Source organism: Pteropus vampyrus, unplaced genomic scaffold (genome assembly GCF_000151845.1).
Source record: "Pteropus vampyrus isolate Shadow unplaced genomic scaffold, Pvam_2.0 Scaffold1, whole genome shotgun sequence".
In the NCBI taxonomy this organism is placed as follows: domain Eukaryota; kingdom Metazoa; phylum Chordata; class Mammalia; order Chiroptera; family Pteropodidae; genus Pteropus; species Pteropus vampyrus.
In genome coordinates, this window is record NW_011888782.1 from 24774843 (window position 1) to 24793026 (window position 18184).

Here is an 18184-nt window from a genome sequence, read left to right on the forward strand (position 1 = left end):
GCATGTTATTGTTCCCATTTCAGAATATAAAATCTGTCTCATAAAGTAATTTAATAAATACTTGTTTAGGCTTTCAGTTGTTTCAAACCATTTGATATGATAGTTCTTGAAACTTCTCAAATAGATTAAAGAATTCCAAGACTGTTTTACCTAAAATAATATTTTTTGCTTTGCTGTGTTTATTAATTACTTTAACTGACTGTCACTACATTGATTGCGCAATTATTTTCATTTAAATTTAGTGGAAATCTTACAAAAATATTCCTTTAGTCTAAATATATAGAAATACTCACTTCTATATTTGGCAGAGTTATTGTCACCTGTTCACCTTTGCCGACCTCAAGCTCTCCTTCACAAGAAGTGTCAACAGAAGCAGGTTTGAAGTCATCTAAAAATAGACACAGATACAGATTTTTATAAAATGCAATGACACCTGCATACCTGGATATCAAAAATATTAGCATGTTTTAGAGTGATAAATCATTTTTTGACAACCAGAGATTAAAATGGTTTAGAAGAATCTTTATATTATAAACAAACACACAAAATACAATCCAGTATAATATTCTGAGAAGAAAAAATAGCTATATTCTAAAACAGTATTCCTCAAACCATGCTCCCTGGAAGCCTGTTTAAATAAAGATGAACAAGACTAAGATGTTCCACTGCTAAAAACTAAATAATGTCAGTATTTTCATGATTGTTAAAAACTGATATCAGTAGAATGTTTTCGATTTTCAGTCTTTTTCTCCCATAAATTTTTTCAAGTCACCTTGGGTGCTTACTACCACTTGTGTGCTGTCCTAGCAGAATGAATACATGGCAAATATATAGCATGAATACATGGCAAATATATAGTCATGGGGAAACTTAACAAAAAGCAATCTTATTTATTTAACAGCTTGAGTTTTTCATGGATATGTACACCATTAAAGGATGTGTAAATTTAACAAAATTTGCCACTTCAGAAGAACTTAAAATAGTTTTCATTTTGAGTTTAATCACATAATTCAAATGACGTCATTAAAACACGTCACCTAGAAAGAATTTAGGGTGCTGAGATATTTCACATGCTAAACAAACTTAAAAACCTCTAAGAAATGAAACCCACTTAAAAATAATTCACATCAATATATATCAATGACTGATAATAATTCTGATATAGAATTCCTTGGGTTATATTTATTTTTCTAGGTTGACTCTATATTGAAATATAGCACATATGCAAAATAGAACACAAATCATAATCCTAATTATAATTAGCAACCAGATTAAGAAATAGAACATTATCAGCCCCTGAGAGACCCTCCCAATTTACCCTAAACCCCAAGAGATTTACCTCAATATTAACAGGGGAGCCCCAAAGGCAAAAGTCTAAATCCAAAGTAATAAATATTTATTAGTGAATATTAAAGGACCACAATGGGCAGATCTTAGGAAAAGAGAATCTTCCAGTGCTCATCAAATCATCACTCTGTCAATAAACAAAGGCTAGCCTTGCTTCACAATGACAATTATAATAGCAACCATTTATGGAAAAATTTACTATATGCCAGGCACCTTGTTTAATACTTCATATTTAATTCTCATAGCAACTCTAAGAAAATAAATGAAATCCATTCCTCTGTTCCTCAAACACATATAAATATAACCAATTCACACAAAGTATTCTTTATAATACGGTTTATTCTTCAGGCTACTTTAATTCAAAACTGAATACATGCAATAACCATCTCTTCAAATCCTGATGCTTATTCCTAGATATTAAAAAACGGATTAAAAATAACAAGCAATATGAAAAATATGAAAGAGTTTGATTTACAATGTATCCTTAGGTAGTACAACTGAGGATAAAGATTAGACTGAGAATAAATTGAGGAAGTTTTTAGTAGTAGCAAGGTAATGAAAAAGATAAAGGATAATTAAGATTTAGATCCTTGAAAGAGGTTTTGGACTTAGAGAAATAAGTGTTAATGTCAATGGATGAAAAGACAGTGATATTAAAGGGAAAAAATCCAAACTCAGCCTTGAGTATCACAGAAATAAAGAGAAAATATAAAGCAGAAGACAGAAAAATCCAAGAGAATGAACTAAGACATAAAACAAAATAACAGTAACAGCTATAACTTACATGCTAAAAGTTCATTAAAAATTTTTTTTCCTAATTACTTTCACCTTAAAGCTTCACAACAATCCTGGAAAGTAGTGAATATCCCTATCTTACAGATAAGGGAAGTGAGGGTGTAAGAAATTAATTCTCTTGCTCAAGATCATGCTATTAATATCTGCTAAAGCTAGAATAAGGAATCACAAAATCCAGCTAGAATAAAAAGATGAGAGGTTGGCCATCAACCTCTGACATCAGTCTAACTGATATCAACATCAATGGGGAAAGAAAATAACTTCAGTTTTAAATAGTAAATATCATTTGTGACTCTAAAGAACCAAAGTCATTTTATAAGGATGTATACAATAGAAATGAAGTAACTGCCACTTAAAATATTTTAATACAAATAAGTTATCATCTGGGCTATGTAAGTGCCCACAATGACAAACTGGTGTTAAAATGTCAACTTTCTATTTTTAACTATCTTTCAGGGTTCTCATCAGTGTAAGTATTCCTCTAAATATTCCTCAATCTTCTTCAGTACTCACATCTAATCACTATGTTTTCTTTCATACTATCTTTCAGAGCCATATCCTTCCATTCTCGGGGAGGACAAACTACTTTTCAATCAACAAAAGGCTGAACTATCAAAGTATCTCAACCTTGCTCTTCAGCTTTTCTCTTGGCTTTTGCTTAGAATTTGAATCCCAAAATCACAATTTCTTATCCACTCTATAGCATTTACCATACTACTCATCAAAACCTAACATACATTACCTGAAATTATTTAACTCTTTGTAGAAATGTCCTATTGGGCTGTAATTTTTAAAAGCGCAATGCCTCGTACCTTAATTCCTCCAGAATTGTGGCTCCTAGCACAATGCCTTTAATATTATGGGTACGGAAGAGACCTTTGTAATTGATTCTGCTTCATACTGTTAACACTTCTCTGAACCACCTCCAAACCTACTTAAGTATAAACTTATTAAAGTCAAATTATGTGTAAAAGGCTTCTTTTCTAATTGTTTCCTGAGGATCAGATTCATCTCTACTTCAAGACTATCATTTATTTAGGGTAGATATTGCCATATTCCTTTTCTACTTTTCACTAGCACACTTTTTTTTCTTATAGAGGGCACCCATTATTTAATATATGACAAAAGAATTCTCTGTGATAAATATGTAAAACATTAGAAATGACATCCTAGAGTAAAACCATGGCCCTCTGATCTCCCATGTTTTTCTCATAGTGACACAAAGGACAACATTGGGAAGTATGATTGTTATTTAACTCTAGCTGAGTAATGCTCTGAAGTCAGACAGGTAACCCAAGGCAGTGAAGCAGACCAGAGGGGACTATAGTGACACTGAGAATGAATAAGCCCAATCTCAAGTGGACAACCACTACTTGGTTCTAGCCAACTGCTGCCAAAAGGAATATGGGCTTAGTGTTGCCGGGTGACCTTCTGATTTTTTAAAAAGAAGCTGGTAATCCAGATTTTTGTATAAAAGATTTTGATTTTAGGTATTTACAATTGATTCATGTTAGTTGTAAATAGTTAATCGTGCAGGTCAAACAAAGCATCTCTAAAGTCAAATTTAGCTAATAGGCTGTTAATCTATAGCCTCTGTTTTAGTGTTTAAAAAGTGATTATTTTCCTTTATAAATAATCACTATTGATCTTTACAAAAATTTTTTGAATTGAATATTCTCATCTATATTTTTACCAATTGGGAACTCCTCTGTAATGAAGCCAGTAAAAGATGAAGTAGGGAATTCAAGCCACATACTCTATCTTCTCATATTATATAGCCTCTTTGCCTTATACTTACAGTTCTGAACTTTTGTGCATATGTGTTTTTGTTGGGGGGATGGTGTTAGGAGATGAGGGATAGTCATAAGTTCCTATGGAAATTTGATGAAAATTACAGACCAGGTACAGATCCTCTCCACAGAAAAATGCATATATGAACATACATATCAAATGCTATATAATTTCAAGGGATTCACAAATCTCTGAAGCATATACATAGATGCCTATAGTATATGAGACAACTAAAGAAACAGAAATGCACTCAAAATATCTGTAGCTTTACTTCATGTTAAGCATAAATTTATAATCAATAAGTCCAACAAAACCATTCTGAACCTATTTACATTTCTAATTATTCTATTGTTAGAATTAACAATTCTTTTTATTACTTGTTATATTAAGTCGTGCTGTCTTTTATTTATTTAAACAAGTTTTCTTAAAGTATACAAGTTTTGGGTTTCAAGGGGTTAAGTACAGTTCTAGAATTATATAATTTGTTGAATAATCTCAAGTTCATGGCTTCTATATGCTTCCAAATGTCAAATGCATTCTTTTCTGAGTTGCTATGATTCCTGACTAAATAGTTTATTTCCCTCAGTTCTCCTTGGTTTGGAAACCTCACCATCAATTTTATCTTTTATTTATTTTCTCTGGATTTCCTCATCTATGTTATTTTCTTCACATTTACAATACAATTACTTATATTACATAAAGAGTAGAAAAACATTTATTATTTTGCATTTAATACTTTTTCTGTCAATGTTGATCACCTTTCTGACTATTTTGGCTGTATCATCAATAATCTCTATATTTGCATAAAAGAATCCACAATTACTGTAATAAATATACTTCCTGGAATAATTCAACTAATTCCAAAACCCATACCCTTTCCAATATATTGCACTGATCAGAGATCACTAACTGTAAATATAATTTTAATTCTATTTTTCACTAGTGTACTTTCTAATATTTTCTCACATCAAAGCATAACAACTTTTTTGGGAGTGGCTTCACTTGACACCTCAGACAATCTCCCTGCAGTCAATACCCCATGAGCTCATCATTTGTGACAGCAAAAAGCGGTATCATTTACTAACTTAGACATTTCACTGTTTATTTCCTTATCTGGAAATACATTGTAAAACTAGTACTAGCCCAAATCCAAAATTTATTCTAGTGGGTCCTGTTACTTAAACTCTTCTACTCAGTGAGGCATCTGTGACTAAGAATTTAGCTTATCATTTACAAAACATCCCATGTCTTCCCCACCATATGCCAGACTATTTTTTCGATAGGTTTTATTGCCAAGCTCTGATAAATGCCTTTGAAAGTCTAAATAAATTACACTCACTGGCATTCCTCATACACACATAACTAACCCTTCAAGAATAATGGTAACTACTGTTTATTCTCTACCATGCAGCAAAATAATGTGCTAAATTGTTTATGGTATCTTATTTAATCCTTAAAAAACTCTGAAATTTAGATATTATTACCATTTACATCTGAAATTTAGATATTACTGTTATCATTTTATATATAAAAAAACAGGCCGAGAGCTTAGAGAATGTTCCCAAAGTTACATTATATATATATGTGGTACCGGCCAGAATTCACATATAGGTTTTTCCAAAGCCTCAGCATATTGGACAGGCATAATTTAAGAAAGAAAATATTACTTTCTCCCAGAGTACATTGACTTGAGTGTTTATTATAAATTAGATCCGCCTGCTCTGTATAAAAAGTCAGATCTATTCTATAGTTTCCTTCCCTTGCTCTGAGTCCTTAAGAGTATCATCTGAGAAATGAATCTATCTGCAAGAATAATGACTGGTTTTATTTAAATAAATCTAAAAATCTGCCAGCTTCAACAAGAAAAAAACTAGGACTGAAAATCTTTCTAATGTCTTCCACAGGACTAAGAGTGTATTCAAAATCTGAGTTTATTGCGGTTGTTATTGTTATTGTATTTTTGCTTATTTTCATCCTTGAAACTGGATCATTGATTCTCAGACTCTGACAACACAATTCCAGCATTTTGAGAACTTTTATAAATGAAAGGCTCTGAAGCACATGCAAAGTGCTTTCCAAAGGCTATTTTATTAATTTGGAGTTCACGCCCTTAAAGAGTATACAAAAGTTATATGAAAATACATTCTTGAGCAAATTTTTGTAATCTTAAACCTTGTAATTTGAAAAATTAAGACTACTACATATATGAGAAAAAAGAGGAAAGAAGAGAGGAGATACTATTTGAGAGAAAGGCATGGAGAAACCAGATAAAAACTATAATATACTTTTGTAAAATAGGACTGGAGAAGGAAAGAAACTGTACAGAGAGCACTAGTTGTCTCACTGTAGGACGCTTTGGATGACACAGGATAGAGAATAATTAAGCGACATTGTTTAAGATCTGTTTGCAAATATTTCCCCTGTTTATTGCATCAATTGGATATTAATTGGATATTAATTATGCTTAATAAAACCTTTTATAAAATGTAAATATATCCTTGGAGAGTTAGAAACCTATTGGTTCTTCATACTTTTACTCTGAGTTACTATAATTAGATTATCTACAACTTAAGTAAACTTTTGGGAAATGTAAGTTTTAATTGCAGCAAAAACTATCTTTATAGTTTTTACTTCAGAGTAAAAACTATAAAGATCTCTGGATAGCCTAAGGATAGAATGACTGAGAAAGGTGGAATGATGAGACACTAAGGAAGGGCAGAGCTGGGGAAAGGAAGTGAAAAAACACCTGCTTTACAATTTTTGCTTTAGAAAAATAACAGGTTATGATTCAATGATCTCAAAGTTTCCTTTTCGCTCTATAATTCTCTGAGAGCTATTATGCAAAGAATGAATGTTTTACATACCGAACCATATGCTACATTTTCCTTCCTGTAGTCTACACCATCCTACTATTAAAACAAAAGAGCTCCCTTTTCTACCTCAACAACATAAAAGAGAATAACATCAAAACTAGTTCCAGAGAACAACCAAAAGGATATTACAGAAATCATACTGAGGTAAATGTCTTCCAAAAAAGAAATTAATAACACTGCCTCCAACACTTTGATAATCAGTATTTGATAACTGACTGAATGAAATCGGTGGTCCAAAAGAGATACAGATTTTTGGAATGGTTCCGAATCTCTCCCCAGGAACACGCTAAATAAGAACCCTCATCAGCCAGACAGAAAAAGTGAAGAGAAACTATTTCCCCACTAGCCTCAAGGCATTTCCTTACCACTACATAACAGCTCAGTCCTTTGCTCTTTTCCATTTGTCACCTTACTATTTTCCTTTCCATCTCTGCATCAGCCCCAGTCATGTCTGTCTCCACAGTCACCACTGCAGACCTCCACAAAGTTTCCCTTTCTGCCTGTTGGTTTCACTTAAATCTCTCTGCCCAGGGTTTTCCCACACCTGCTCGACTCCTGATCCTTCCACCGACTCTAGGGCTCCAGGCAGAGAAGAGGATTGCGCTGGGGATCCCATTCTCCAGCGGAATAAGTGGAAGTCTATGGGAACTACCTCGGAGGCGTCTGTGCCTCTGCACCCCATACCCAGGAGCTCCCCTTTTTCTCCCGGAATGTTTTTCACTCACAGCGCACAGTGTGGAAGGCGCAGAGAGGCTGCTTCTCAAAACTCTCGCCTAACTTAAGAACCCGCTCACGACTGCCGATGTGCCAAGGTCCATTCATCATTATCCTTCGTCTCCGACTTGGCCTCCGCCTCCACCGCTGCCTACCTTCTGCCACCTCAGCCTGAAGAAGCTGCATTTGCAGCCACAGCGCAGCCACCACAGACTCCGCCCCGCGCCCAACGCGCGCGTCCCCACCGGGCGCCTCTCGCGTGCTGATTGGCTGCCTGGCGAAGAGCGCCCCGCCCCTTGGCTCCGAGGATCCTGGTCCCGCCTCCAGGCCCCTTCCCGCGTTGCGACGCACGCCTCCCTGGGAACGCCGCGCAACTGAGGTGCGCAGTGGGATCGGAGTTCTTTGGTGGAGGAACGCGAAGTGAGGATGAGGTAACGGACCCGAGGTTGTGGCTGGGGAAGCAGCGGGACTGGCGGTACCAAGAGGTCAGGAGCCCAGACTCCGAGGCCAAGTGCCCCGGAATGTAGGAGCGCTTAACAAGAGAATTATCCTGCTCCAAGCCTTCTGTAGAAATCTAGTGTGAAAACTGAGGCCCGGGGAGGGAGCGGGCGGACTCGGCACAAGGCCTGGTGTCTGGCCCAAGGCCTGGTAGTGCCCAAGCTGGGTCTAGAATCCGGAGTAAAGAAGCCGGCGGCCTCTGAGCCTCTGCCCTTGGGCCTGACTGGAAGGCGACGCCGTTTCCTAGGCAATCGTTTTCTGACCTGTTTCAGAGGAAGTTCCAGGTGCTATTAGGGCCGGCACGTGGAGGGAGGCGGGGTCGGGCTGGGGCGGGGATCGTGGGGGTGGGGGAAAGATTCGGAGTTCTGAACTGCAGATGTTTAGGATCAGTTGCAAGTAGTTTGCATTATGTCGTCGTCTTTTATTTATTCATTTTATAGTGATCCGTGGAGGCAGTAACGGCACAGCCAAGACCACCAGATTACCAAAGGATCAAGGCCAGAGTTCGTGCTCTGGCGACCGGGTAATAGCATTAATAATTGAAAAGTAATTTTTTTCTGTCAAAAAGTCGTGAGTTTAATGGTAAAGATTAGAGAAGTGTTATATTAGAAGACAAGCATCCAAAAGGAAGTTTATAAGTGGTTACCATAGCAGGTGGTTGTTTTTCAGGATAATTATGTTATCAAACTCTGCTCCCTCCTACCTTAGCCAAATTTGTCAATTTATTGTTCCAGTTAGGTAGATGAATGTGTCTCCCTCAGCCTATCTGCTTGTCTAAATTTAGCTCTTTTAAGGCATACTAAGACTGTTTTGTGTGGTAATTAAGAATTCAAATTCTGTAGTCAAACTCTGGGTTCGAACCCCACCTTCATACTTTTCAGTGTGACTTTGTGCATACCAAAGTTAAGTACGCTCATTGTTAAAATGGGGGGAGGGGAGCGGAATAATACTGTTTATACCGTAGGTAGAGTTGTTGAGAGAGATGAGTTAATATGTGAAAGCATTTAAAGCAATTCATGGCATATATTAAAAACTCCAGATTATTATTCTTGAGGCTTAATTCTACTGTCATGCAACTTTTTAGGACCATCCTTGGTGGTTGCCGTCTCTTCTAAATCTTGAATTATTCTAGGAGGTGAGAATTGCTATTTTGTTTACAAATAAGAAAACTGGTTCAGCAGAGCCCAGTCCTCTGACCTCTATGGTGTATATTCTTTGGTGCCATGTACTTGGCACTTAACATATTTTATATAACTTATTTTACATATACGTATTTGTGTGTCTGTGTATGTAAGTGTATACTTTTCCTTCCTAACCAGAACATTAGATGAGAATCTGTCCTACATAAAATCTTCGTGACGCTTGCCTCTAAAATAGTGCCCCACACACGTTTGGTGGTGATGATGTTTCATTGTGTTAGCCAGAGGGCAAGAATAGTGTTTTAAGCCCATTTAACCTAAAAAAGCTCTCCAACTAGAAATGTGAGGTTTCCATTTTGTAACGAGAAAAGCAGAGGATCAAGAAATTGAGTTTGGGAATCTCAAAATTTGTGCATTTTTAAATTTTTTCAACATGTATCTATTAAGTACCTACCATATGCTAGGCACTAGTCTAGCCTGGCAGTGAACCTGAGAGAAGGAAGCAGCTATCAAGGGTGGTCTTTGTTTTGCCCTAGTGAAGCTTACCTTCTACTATGAATTTTCTCCAAACATATTAAAATGAACTAGTGTACTAGCCCAAGAATAAACAAATAAATTAATGAACTAAATACAGTCCAAAAATATACCCAAATGCCATTTCAGATTGCTTCTTTTATGTCTATTCGTGACTAATAACTTCAGGAATTTATGACAGCTATGTGCATTTGTTCTTTTTTCACTAATCTATAATCTCTTCTAACTTAAAAGAATTTAGTTAGGTTCCTATTTTACACCATTCACAAAAGAACTTTTATGTATATTGAAAATATAAAGTTGTAAGTTAAATGAAGAGATAAGTAGAACAAAATCATATAAAGACTAGAAAATATTAGGAGAACATATTTTAGCTCTTGCGGTGCAAAGGACCTTTCTAAGCATGACACCAATGGCAGAAGACAGAGGAAAAGATTGTCAGACTTGACTACATGAAAAGTGTAAAACTATGTTAAAGGCACCATAATCAATCTTTGAAAAATAAATGGCAGCCAAGAAGAAAGTGCTTACAACCAATATAAACGATAAAACGTTCTTTAAAGCTTCTACAAAAGAACAAAACAAGCCAATAGAAAAATTGTTGAGGGTTATGAATAAAAAATTCCTTAGAAAGAAATGGCCAGTGAACATGAAATGTGCCTGGCCTTCCTAATAAGCAAATAGAGATTAAAACAAGATGATACCATTTTTCATCTAGAGGATTGGCAAAAATATAAATGATAACAGGTATTAGTGAAAGTATAGTAAATGAGCACCCTCATACATTGTTGGTGGAAGTATAATTTGGAACACACATTTTAGAGAAAAATTTGAGATCTAATCAAAATGTTAAAAATATATATCTGGTAACTCAGCCATCTAACTTTAAGGAAAATTCATTCTACAAAGTACTAATATGAGTGCATAAAGACACATACATTGATAGTCATTGTAGCTTTGCTTATACACTCTGAATGACTTCTAATCTAGGAAATGTTTAAATATACAGTAATCTTCCTTGATCCAAGGGGAATACATTCTAAGACTTCCATTGGATGTCTGCAATCATAGATAGTACCGAACCCTATATGTGCTATGTTTTTTCCTATAAATACATAACTATGATAAAGTTTAATTTATGACTTAGGCACAGAAAGAGATTAGCAATAACTAATAAAACAATTATAACTATTGTAATAAAAGTTATGTGAATACGATCTCTTAAAATATCTATCTGTACTATACTTACCTTTTCACTTGAGGGAAGTACTTTACAGCTTCTCTTTGACATATCTGAATTGGTCAGCCTTACTACCCTTGCACTTTAGGGCCATTATTAAGTAAAAGAAGAGTTATTGGAACATAAGCACTATAATACCATGGTAGTCGATCTGGTCACCAAGAAGACTACTAAATGACTAATAGGCTGGAAGCGTGGGACACTGGACAAAGAGATGATTCACTTCCAGGGTGGGAGGGAGCAGGACAGTGCAAGATTTCATCATGCTACTCAGAATGGTGTGCAACTTAAAAATTATGAATTATTTATTTCTGGAATTTTCCATTTAATATTTTTGGACCACGGTTGACTGCGGATAGCTGAAACCATGGAAAGCGAAACTGTAGATAAAGCAGGGAACTACTGTATTTCGATGCACTCTTACAAGGGAAGCATAATGTCATGCAGCTGTTGGAAAGATTGAGATAACTCTGTATCCACACTTGCAAAGTTTTATGCCTATGTGCCAGAAGTTGTGCTGGGCTTTAAAATATTTCCAGAAAACATTTTTTTTTAAAGATTTGTATTTTACCTAATATGGGATAATTTTGGATACCTTTATTATAGCTAACTGTTTAATATAAAGGATGGCCAGTTATGAAGAATAAGAACTAAAAAAAAGTGAGTTAAAAGTAGATAATTTTAGAATATGTTTTGTGTTTTTTACTGTTTTACATGGGAAGGAATATTATGAACATTGTAATTAAAACCACAGACTTTGGTGTCAGACTTGACTGGGTTTGAATACTGACTCCACCACATGCTGGTGGAACCGTGACAAGTTTAAGTTCTTCAATTTTTATTTTTTTTTATCTGTAAAATAAAGATGGTTACAGGTTCTACTTTATAGTCCTATTGTGAGGATTAAATAAAGTAATGCATATAAAAGCACTTGGCACAGTGCTTAATTCATAGTAAACACTTAATATATGTTAGCTTTTGTTAATGTCTTTGAGCTTTGAATGCCTTTTTATAAAATGTTTTAGCAGCAAATTGAATTGGGATGTGGATTATTTTTTAATTTTAAGATAGTTGATTTTATTCAGTAAGCTATTTATAAACAAGCTCTTGTTATCTTATATAATATTTCTGAGTTGTGTGTTGGGGATCCCCAAGACCAACCCCAGGTTCAGTGATTTGCTAGGAAGGTTCACAGTTCTCAGGATATAGACATATTCGTGGCTGCGATTTGTCTTAGTGATGAAAAAATGCAAAGCAAAATCAGCAAAAGGAAAAGGCCCATGGGGTGAAATCAGAGGAAAACGGGTCAAACTTCCAAATGTCTTCTCCTAGAGTCACAATAGGACCTGCTTAATTTCTCCTGCAGTGAGTCGTGACAACATATTAATGTGTTGCCTACCAGAGAAGCTTACTAGAGAGTTAATGACCAGAGTCTTTATTGGAGTATAGTCATGTAGGCATCTTCTGCTACCATGTACCGGAATTCCAAACCTCAGGAAGGAAAGCAGATGTTCAGCATAAATCACATTGTTTTTACAAACAGTTTAGGCACAGCGAGCCATTCTTATTAGGGAATGGTAGAAACCTCCTAAAATCCAAGTTCCTAGACACCAGTCAAAGGCCAGCCTTATAAGGAGACCTTTGAAAGGATAGCAGTCTCAGGCCTATGTTGGCTCTTTTATGTACACTGAGTTTCTCTTTTTATGATAAAAGCTAATGAATTCCTATTCTAGGATTATTGTGCAGATTAAAAACAGTGAATGTGAAGCCCCAAGCACAGTTCCTGACTGTTAGAGAGTATACAATAGATACCTACTGTAGCTGTTACAGTAAGGTGTAGGAGTCTCTATCTCTTTTAGAGGTACACTAGTTAGAAAAACCAGTTTCCTATAAGGGAGAAATGAAAAAGTCTACCCTTCTTAGGCAAAGCAAGCAAGGGTAAAGTTTTCATTTATATTAAAACTATATTTAATTTAGGGAGTGAGTATTTTAGGGTAATATAATCTTTATTTTCCTGATTTGTTAAAGTATAGGTGATCTGAGAAATGAAGCCAATGAGTACAGACCCAAGGATCTTATCTTTAGCTGCTGAAGTTGCAAAAAGTCCTGAGCAGAATGTCCCTGTTATACTATTGAAGTTAAAAGGTAAGAAAATCTTTTCGTGATTGGCTAACACTGTTTATGTAACAAAACAATTACACCAATTTTAGTATTTGTTTCTATTTTGTTCAAAGAAATCTTAACGTAATAAAGCAGTGACTTTTTTTTCTTTTTAATGTATTTTTAGTTACAGTTCAACCGATAAAAATACAGATAGCTCTTGGATTTATTAAGCAAAAATAAGTAAATTTTTTTTCCTTTTGCCTTAGAAATAATAAACAACACACCTTTAGGAAGCTCAGAGTTGAAGAAAGTCAAACAAGATATATATTGTTATGACCTCATTCAGTATTGCCTCTTGGTCCTCAGTCAAGATTGTTCTCGAATCCAGGGTGGTTGGACTACAATTTCCCAGCTTACACAGATATTAAGGTAAAATGAAGCAATAAGTCTGTTTGTTCTTGAGGGATATATTTGTGGATTCTTATTTTCAATATTTGCTTCTTTTTATTCATTTGCCTAACAAGCATTAGCAACCTTCTGTAGTAGGTTAATGTTGTACTTTTCCTTTATATTATATGGTTTTGTTCATAACCATATATTCATGAATGTTTCACAGTCCAAATTTCATCCATAAGCTCTGTGAAGATGGTGATCATGCCTTTTGCTCACCACTGAATTCCAAGTGCCAACAGATTCTTTATTCACTAAGGAATATAGGAAGAAATGAAGATATGAAGGTACTGGCTCTATACTGGAAAAACTTACAGTAGAGATGGACTCACAATCGTGAATTTAGCATACAAGGCAGAATGAAATAGGTGCTGAAATGAAAGGCATAAGCCAAGTCCTTTAGGAGAACAGATACAGAAACTTCATTTCAGTTTGTATTGATTTAGCTATCTCAACTGTATAGTTCATTAGGTAACCCAAATCCTGTCAGAATTTAGAAGCAGCATTTACTGATCTACCGCCATGTAAGAAAGGAAAAGAAATCAAAAATATTTTTAAAAGAGGCAATAAAATAAACCAGACGTTTTCAGTGTCTAAGCCACTTCCCAGTTAAGTAACTGAAAGTGTGCTTTACTAATTGGATCTTAGCTTTTAAAACTGCGTACTCCTAATTTGTTACTACAGAAAAGCCAGATTCAAGGTATACTGTTAGAAAAAACAATTAACAAATATCCATAATATTCTTTTTTATACTTTAATTTTCAAGATTAATTATTTAAGTAAAGCTTTCTGTCTTTGTTTTGATTAGATAGATATGTTAGCTCATGACAATATTGATTGAGCTAGGCTCTCTTGAGTGGAGTCCCCATGTTTGTGAGTGTACAAAAATCATAATTTTATTAATGTTCTCAATCAAAGCAGATACTCTTAAGTAATTAACTTTAGGAACCAAACAGGAAAAAGAAACTGGTACATGTGAGCATTAGTCCATTAACTTTAGGAGATGATGTGCAAAAAAACCCCAAAAAACATGATACATTGGTCATAAGCCAGTTAAGTTTTTAGCATACTCAGTATATAGTCTCCTTTGGTCATCAGTGTCTGCACATTTTGTGGAAGAGCCTCAAATAGCAGTACTTACTCATTAGAGTACACTCATAGAGATCATTCTGGGGTTGGAGACTTTTTTGGTATAGTTTATACACAAATACTTTCGATTATTGAGATTTCCAATATACTCATTTCATATCCAGGGAGTGACTTATATGAAGTCATTTCTCTAATTAGACTACCTCTCCTTTAATGTAGGAACACATGTAAAGTGTTACTACTAGAGTTAGGTTTTTGCTGTTTCCCTCTCTGATCCAAGAAATATGCAGTCAGATATTCTGTAGATTTTAGGAAAGTAGATTAGAAAGCAAAATTGGTACAAAATTAGAATGTTTGATTTCCCAATCTCTCCCTTGCAGATTAATCTCACCCAGATATTTTTCAGCTATTTGATATCTAAAAATGCATCAGTTAACACATGTCATGAATTAGACTCTCAAGGTATCCTATTTCTTTTAGAGTTTTTGTAGCCCATTCACTGAAAACTTGCCTTATTTCTCTTTTATTGTGAGCCAAGTGTATTTTGTTTCCTGAAGGGTTGACAAATAGGTTTTTAGGACATATGTGGTCTGGCTCCAAGTACAGGCAAAGTCCACATGACTTAATACTTTTCTAGAAAGTTGTTGCATAATTTTACAACAAAAGTTCTTTATTGGCTTGGAAACCAGAGAAAGGTACTAAAAAAATCTCTTTAAGGTACAGTGTCTATAGAAGCTTTAGCATGCAGTTGAAATTTATAATTAACACAACCTGAGTCACAAACTTGTGCTCTTATTTCAGCCATTGCTGTGTGGGCTTAGAGCCAGGAGAAGATGCAGAGGAATTTTACAATGAATTACTTCCATCAGCTGCAGAAAATTTTCTCATTTTGGGGAGGCAGTTGCAAACATGTTTCATCAACGCAGCTAAGGTATATGTGTTTATTTAGCGTCTTGCGTTTTGTAGCCAGAGCAGTTTAATTCTTGATAAGATGTTCCATATTATTTTTCAAATGTGCAGTATTTGGCTGAAAATACAATTGGAGTAGTTGATTCAAACATTTTCAAAGTTACAACCAAAAAACTTCTATATTTAAAGTTTTTAAAGTGCTGGCTAAAGCATACTATATGACTTTTTGAAGGATCTGTTTATTATTCAACTTTGAGCAGCACCTGTATACATTTGTTTTCATAGTATCTTCCTAAAACATACCTTCGACATAAATTACAGTAAAGTATTATTCTCTAGGCCCAGGACTTTTCTCAGTAACTCCAATGTTGAAGAATAAAGGTGAACTTTCTATTTGATCTTTCTTTCAGATCTTCTCTAGTAAAAATATTTCACCCTACATATAGGGTCATTTCAATCCAACAAGTATTTCTTGAGTGAATTGTGCTAGATGCTGTATATATTCTTTTTTTTTTTTTTTTTTTGACCCATGGAATTAAGAATGTAGAATTGAGAATTCTAATTAATCCAGACATTATGTTGCTTAATTTCTAAATATTTGAGGGTTTTCTTGATGTTTTTTTGTGCTCCATTTCTTATTCTGTTCTGTATCATTTCAATCCTTTACAATTTTTTCAGATTTGTTTTATAGCCCGCCACATGTTTTATCTTGGCGAATGTTCTCTTATAAGGACAGTGCTATCTTAACTGAAACTTAACACATATCAGAACCATTCAAAGGTTTTGATATGCACAAATTGAATGAGACAACAGTATGGACTGCATAGTGGTTTGAGTATAAGCAGTGTTATTGGCATAACTTAGTGGTAGAGTATATCCTTTCTATGCAGTAGATCATAAATTCCACTTGTAGAATCTCCACTGGCATTTTGAGGGATGCTAGCACTAAATCAATATTTGCATATTTGCTAGGTTTAATTTTATTCAACTCATAATGGCATGAACTATGAAAATTTTGTTGGACTTGATTGCTTTTTTCTGGATGTGTTCTTAAGCAAATCACTTGATTTCACTGTACTTGTTTCTCTTCTTTGTAAAATGATTTCTATCTCATGAATAGCTCAGACCATTATTGAAAGCATTATGTTTTCTTCAAAGCACTTTTATTTAATATTCCCCCATTAAGGGCAATAATAATTATAATCTTCATTTATGTAGTCCTTTAATACTTTTCATTATACTTTCATATTCTTTATTATGGTATTTGTATAGATGTAAAAAATTCTTCATACTTATTAGCTAAAGGCCTTTCAGATATTAAAAACAAACAAACCTACAAAATCACTAGAGTTCAAATTAAAAACATCAGTGTGATGGATGATGTTTTGCTGGAACTAAATTGCTGATGTTGGGTTTAATAAACCTGTTTTTATGTTTTATGCTTAAAAAAAAGCCTTACAGATATTGAAATACTTAGCTTTTAATGCATTCTATGAGCACATTTAGAGATTTCAGAATAATTATCGAGTGGTCCTACTTTTAATGGTGAGAAAGGACGATATGTCTAACTTATTTTAATATTTAAGTATTAGATTTTTTTCAATAAAAAATGATAATGTACGGAATAAAAAAATCCTTTAGTACATACATTAAAGAGTAAATCAGCTATAGAAAAAGAGGGCCACTTGACTACAGTACAAAATTAAAACAGAGGGATAAAAAGGAGATAAGAAAACTGAATCTACCTAGGTGTTTCCCAATTAGATTTTTTTTCTTTTTTTAATTAGTTAGCATATAGGTAATAGATCATCTGGTGAGACAGATACCAGATACCTGATGTTCTAGCCTAAATAGCAAACTAGTTAAAATATATACATGCATATGCATACATACGTACATATGTGTATACACACACATTTTCACATATGAATAGAAAAGCACCTGTGCAAGAATTTTGAAGTGATTTAGGGTAAATTTGTTAACCAGTCTCAGAAGCCATGAATTTAGAGGTGACATTATCTATTGTTTTTTTTTGTTTGTTTGTTTGTTTTTTAAGGAAAGTAGGAAGTCTAGGAGTTGAGCACTATCCTTTGAGATTGACAGCAATGAGGATGGCCTGCTGTGTATTTTGGTGAAACTGGCAAAAGCAGCATATTGAACTAAAGAGATTCTTGATCTAACGACATTTGTTCCTTTCTTTTTTTTTAATCTTATATTTAAGTTAGCACATGTCTATTTAAGCACCTATCTAAACCTGTGCTAGAATAATAGGAAGTCAATACTTCCATTATTTTGATGAATAATCATGGCAATCATAATGTTTTTGCTGTTCTCATCATTACTTTTGTGCTGCAGTACAAACATTTAGGACATGAAAAAGATTAGTGGCCTTTCTACAATTTTTCATTAAAGTTACAGAGCCAATATATGACAGAATTGTGAATAGAATCTGTTTCTTATTTCCCATTGTAACACATACGCTAGAAAAGTTAATTTCTCTCCCTACCTTCCGGAAAGAAAGAAGCAAGGAAAATTATCATTTATTTATTGAATAAATACCGATTGAACATTTACTATGTGGCAGAACTGTTTTAGACACTGACTGTATAAGTGGAAAGCTAAATAACATGGTCTATGCCTTCATGGAGTCAGAGTAGAAGCTGCAACTGAAATGCACTAATAACAGTGCTTTACATGCTGGC

The 18184-nt window shown here is 34.5% G+C and overlaps 2 protein-coding genes across 10 annotated transcripts in view; one reads left to right on the plus strand and one right to left on the minus strand.

Annotated features, from left to right (window-relative positions):
* Nucleotides 1–7741, minus strand: part of EAF2 (ELL associated factor 2) — a 32872-nt gene extending 25131 nt beyond the window's left edge. Inside the window, exons 1-2 of the mRNA XM_011371310.2 lie at nt 7532–7741; nt 294–388 (exon numbers count right to left, since the gene is read on the minus strand). Of these exons, the coding sequence (XP_011369612.1) occupies nt 294–388; nt 7532–7706 (270 nt within the window). The 5' untranslated portion in view covers nt 7707–7741. The remainder of the gene's footprint in view (nt 1–293; nt 389–7531) is intronic.
* A 104-nt stretch (nt 7742–7845) lies between these two features.
* Nucleotides 7846–18184, plus strand: part of IQCB1 (IQ motif containing B1) — a 41566-nt gene continuing 31227 nt past the window's right edge. For 2 of the 9 annotated variants that reach the window (XM_011371527.2, XM_011371688.2), the window contains exons 1-5: nt 7846–7951; nt 8459–8541; nt 12960–13076; nt 13301–13463; nt 15375–15504. In XM_011371527.2, the coding sequence (XP_011369829.1) occupies nt 12977–13076; nt 13301–13463; nt 15375–15504 (393 nt within the window). In that variant the 5' untranslated portion in view covers nt 7846–7951; nt 8459–8541; nt 12960–12976. Of the gene's footprint in view, nt 7952–8280; nt 8303–8458; nt 8542–9102; nt 9154–12959; nt 13077–13300; nt 13464–15374; nt 15505–18184 lie in introns of those variants that run through there. The other 7 variants (XM_011371610.2, XM_023521547.1, XM_023521676.1 and 4 more) reach the window with 7 other exon arrangements.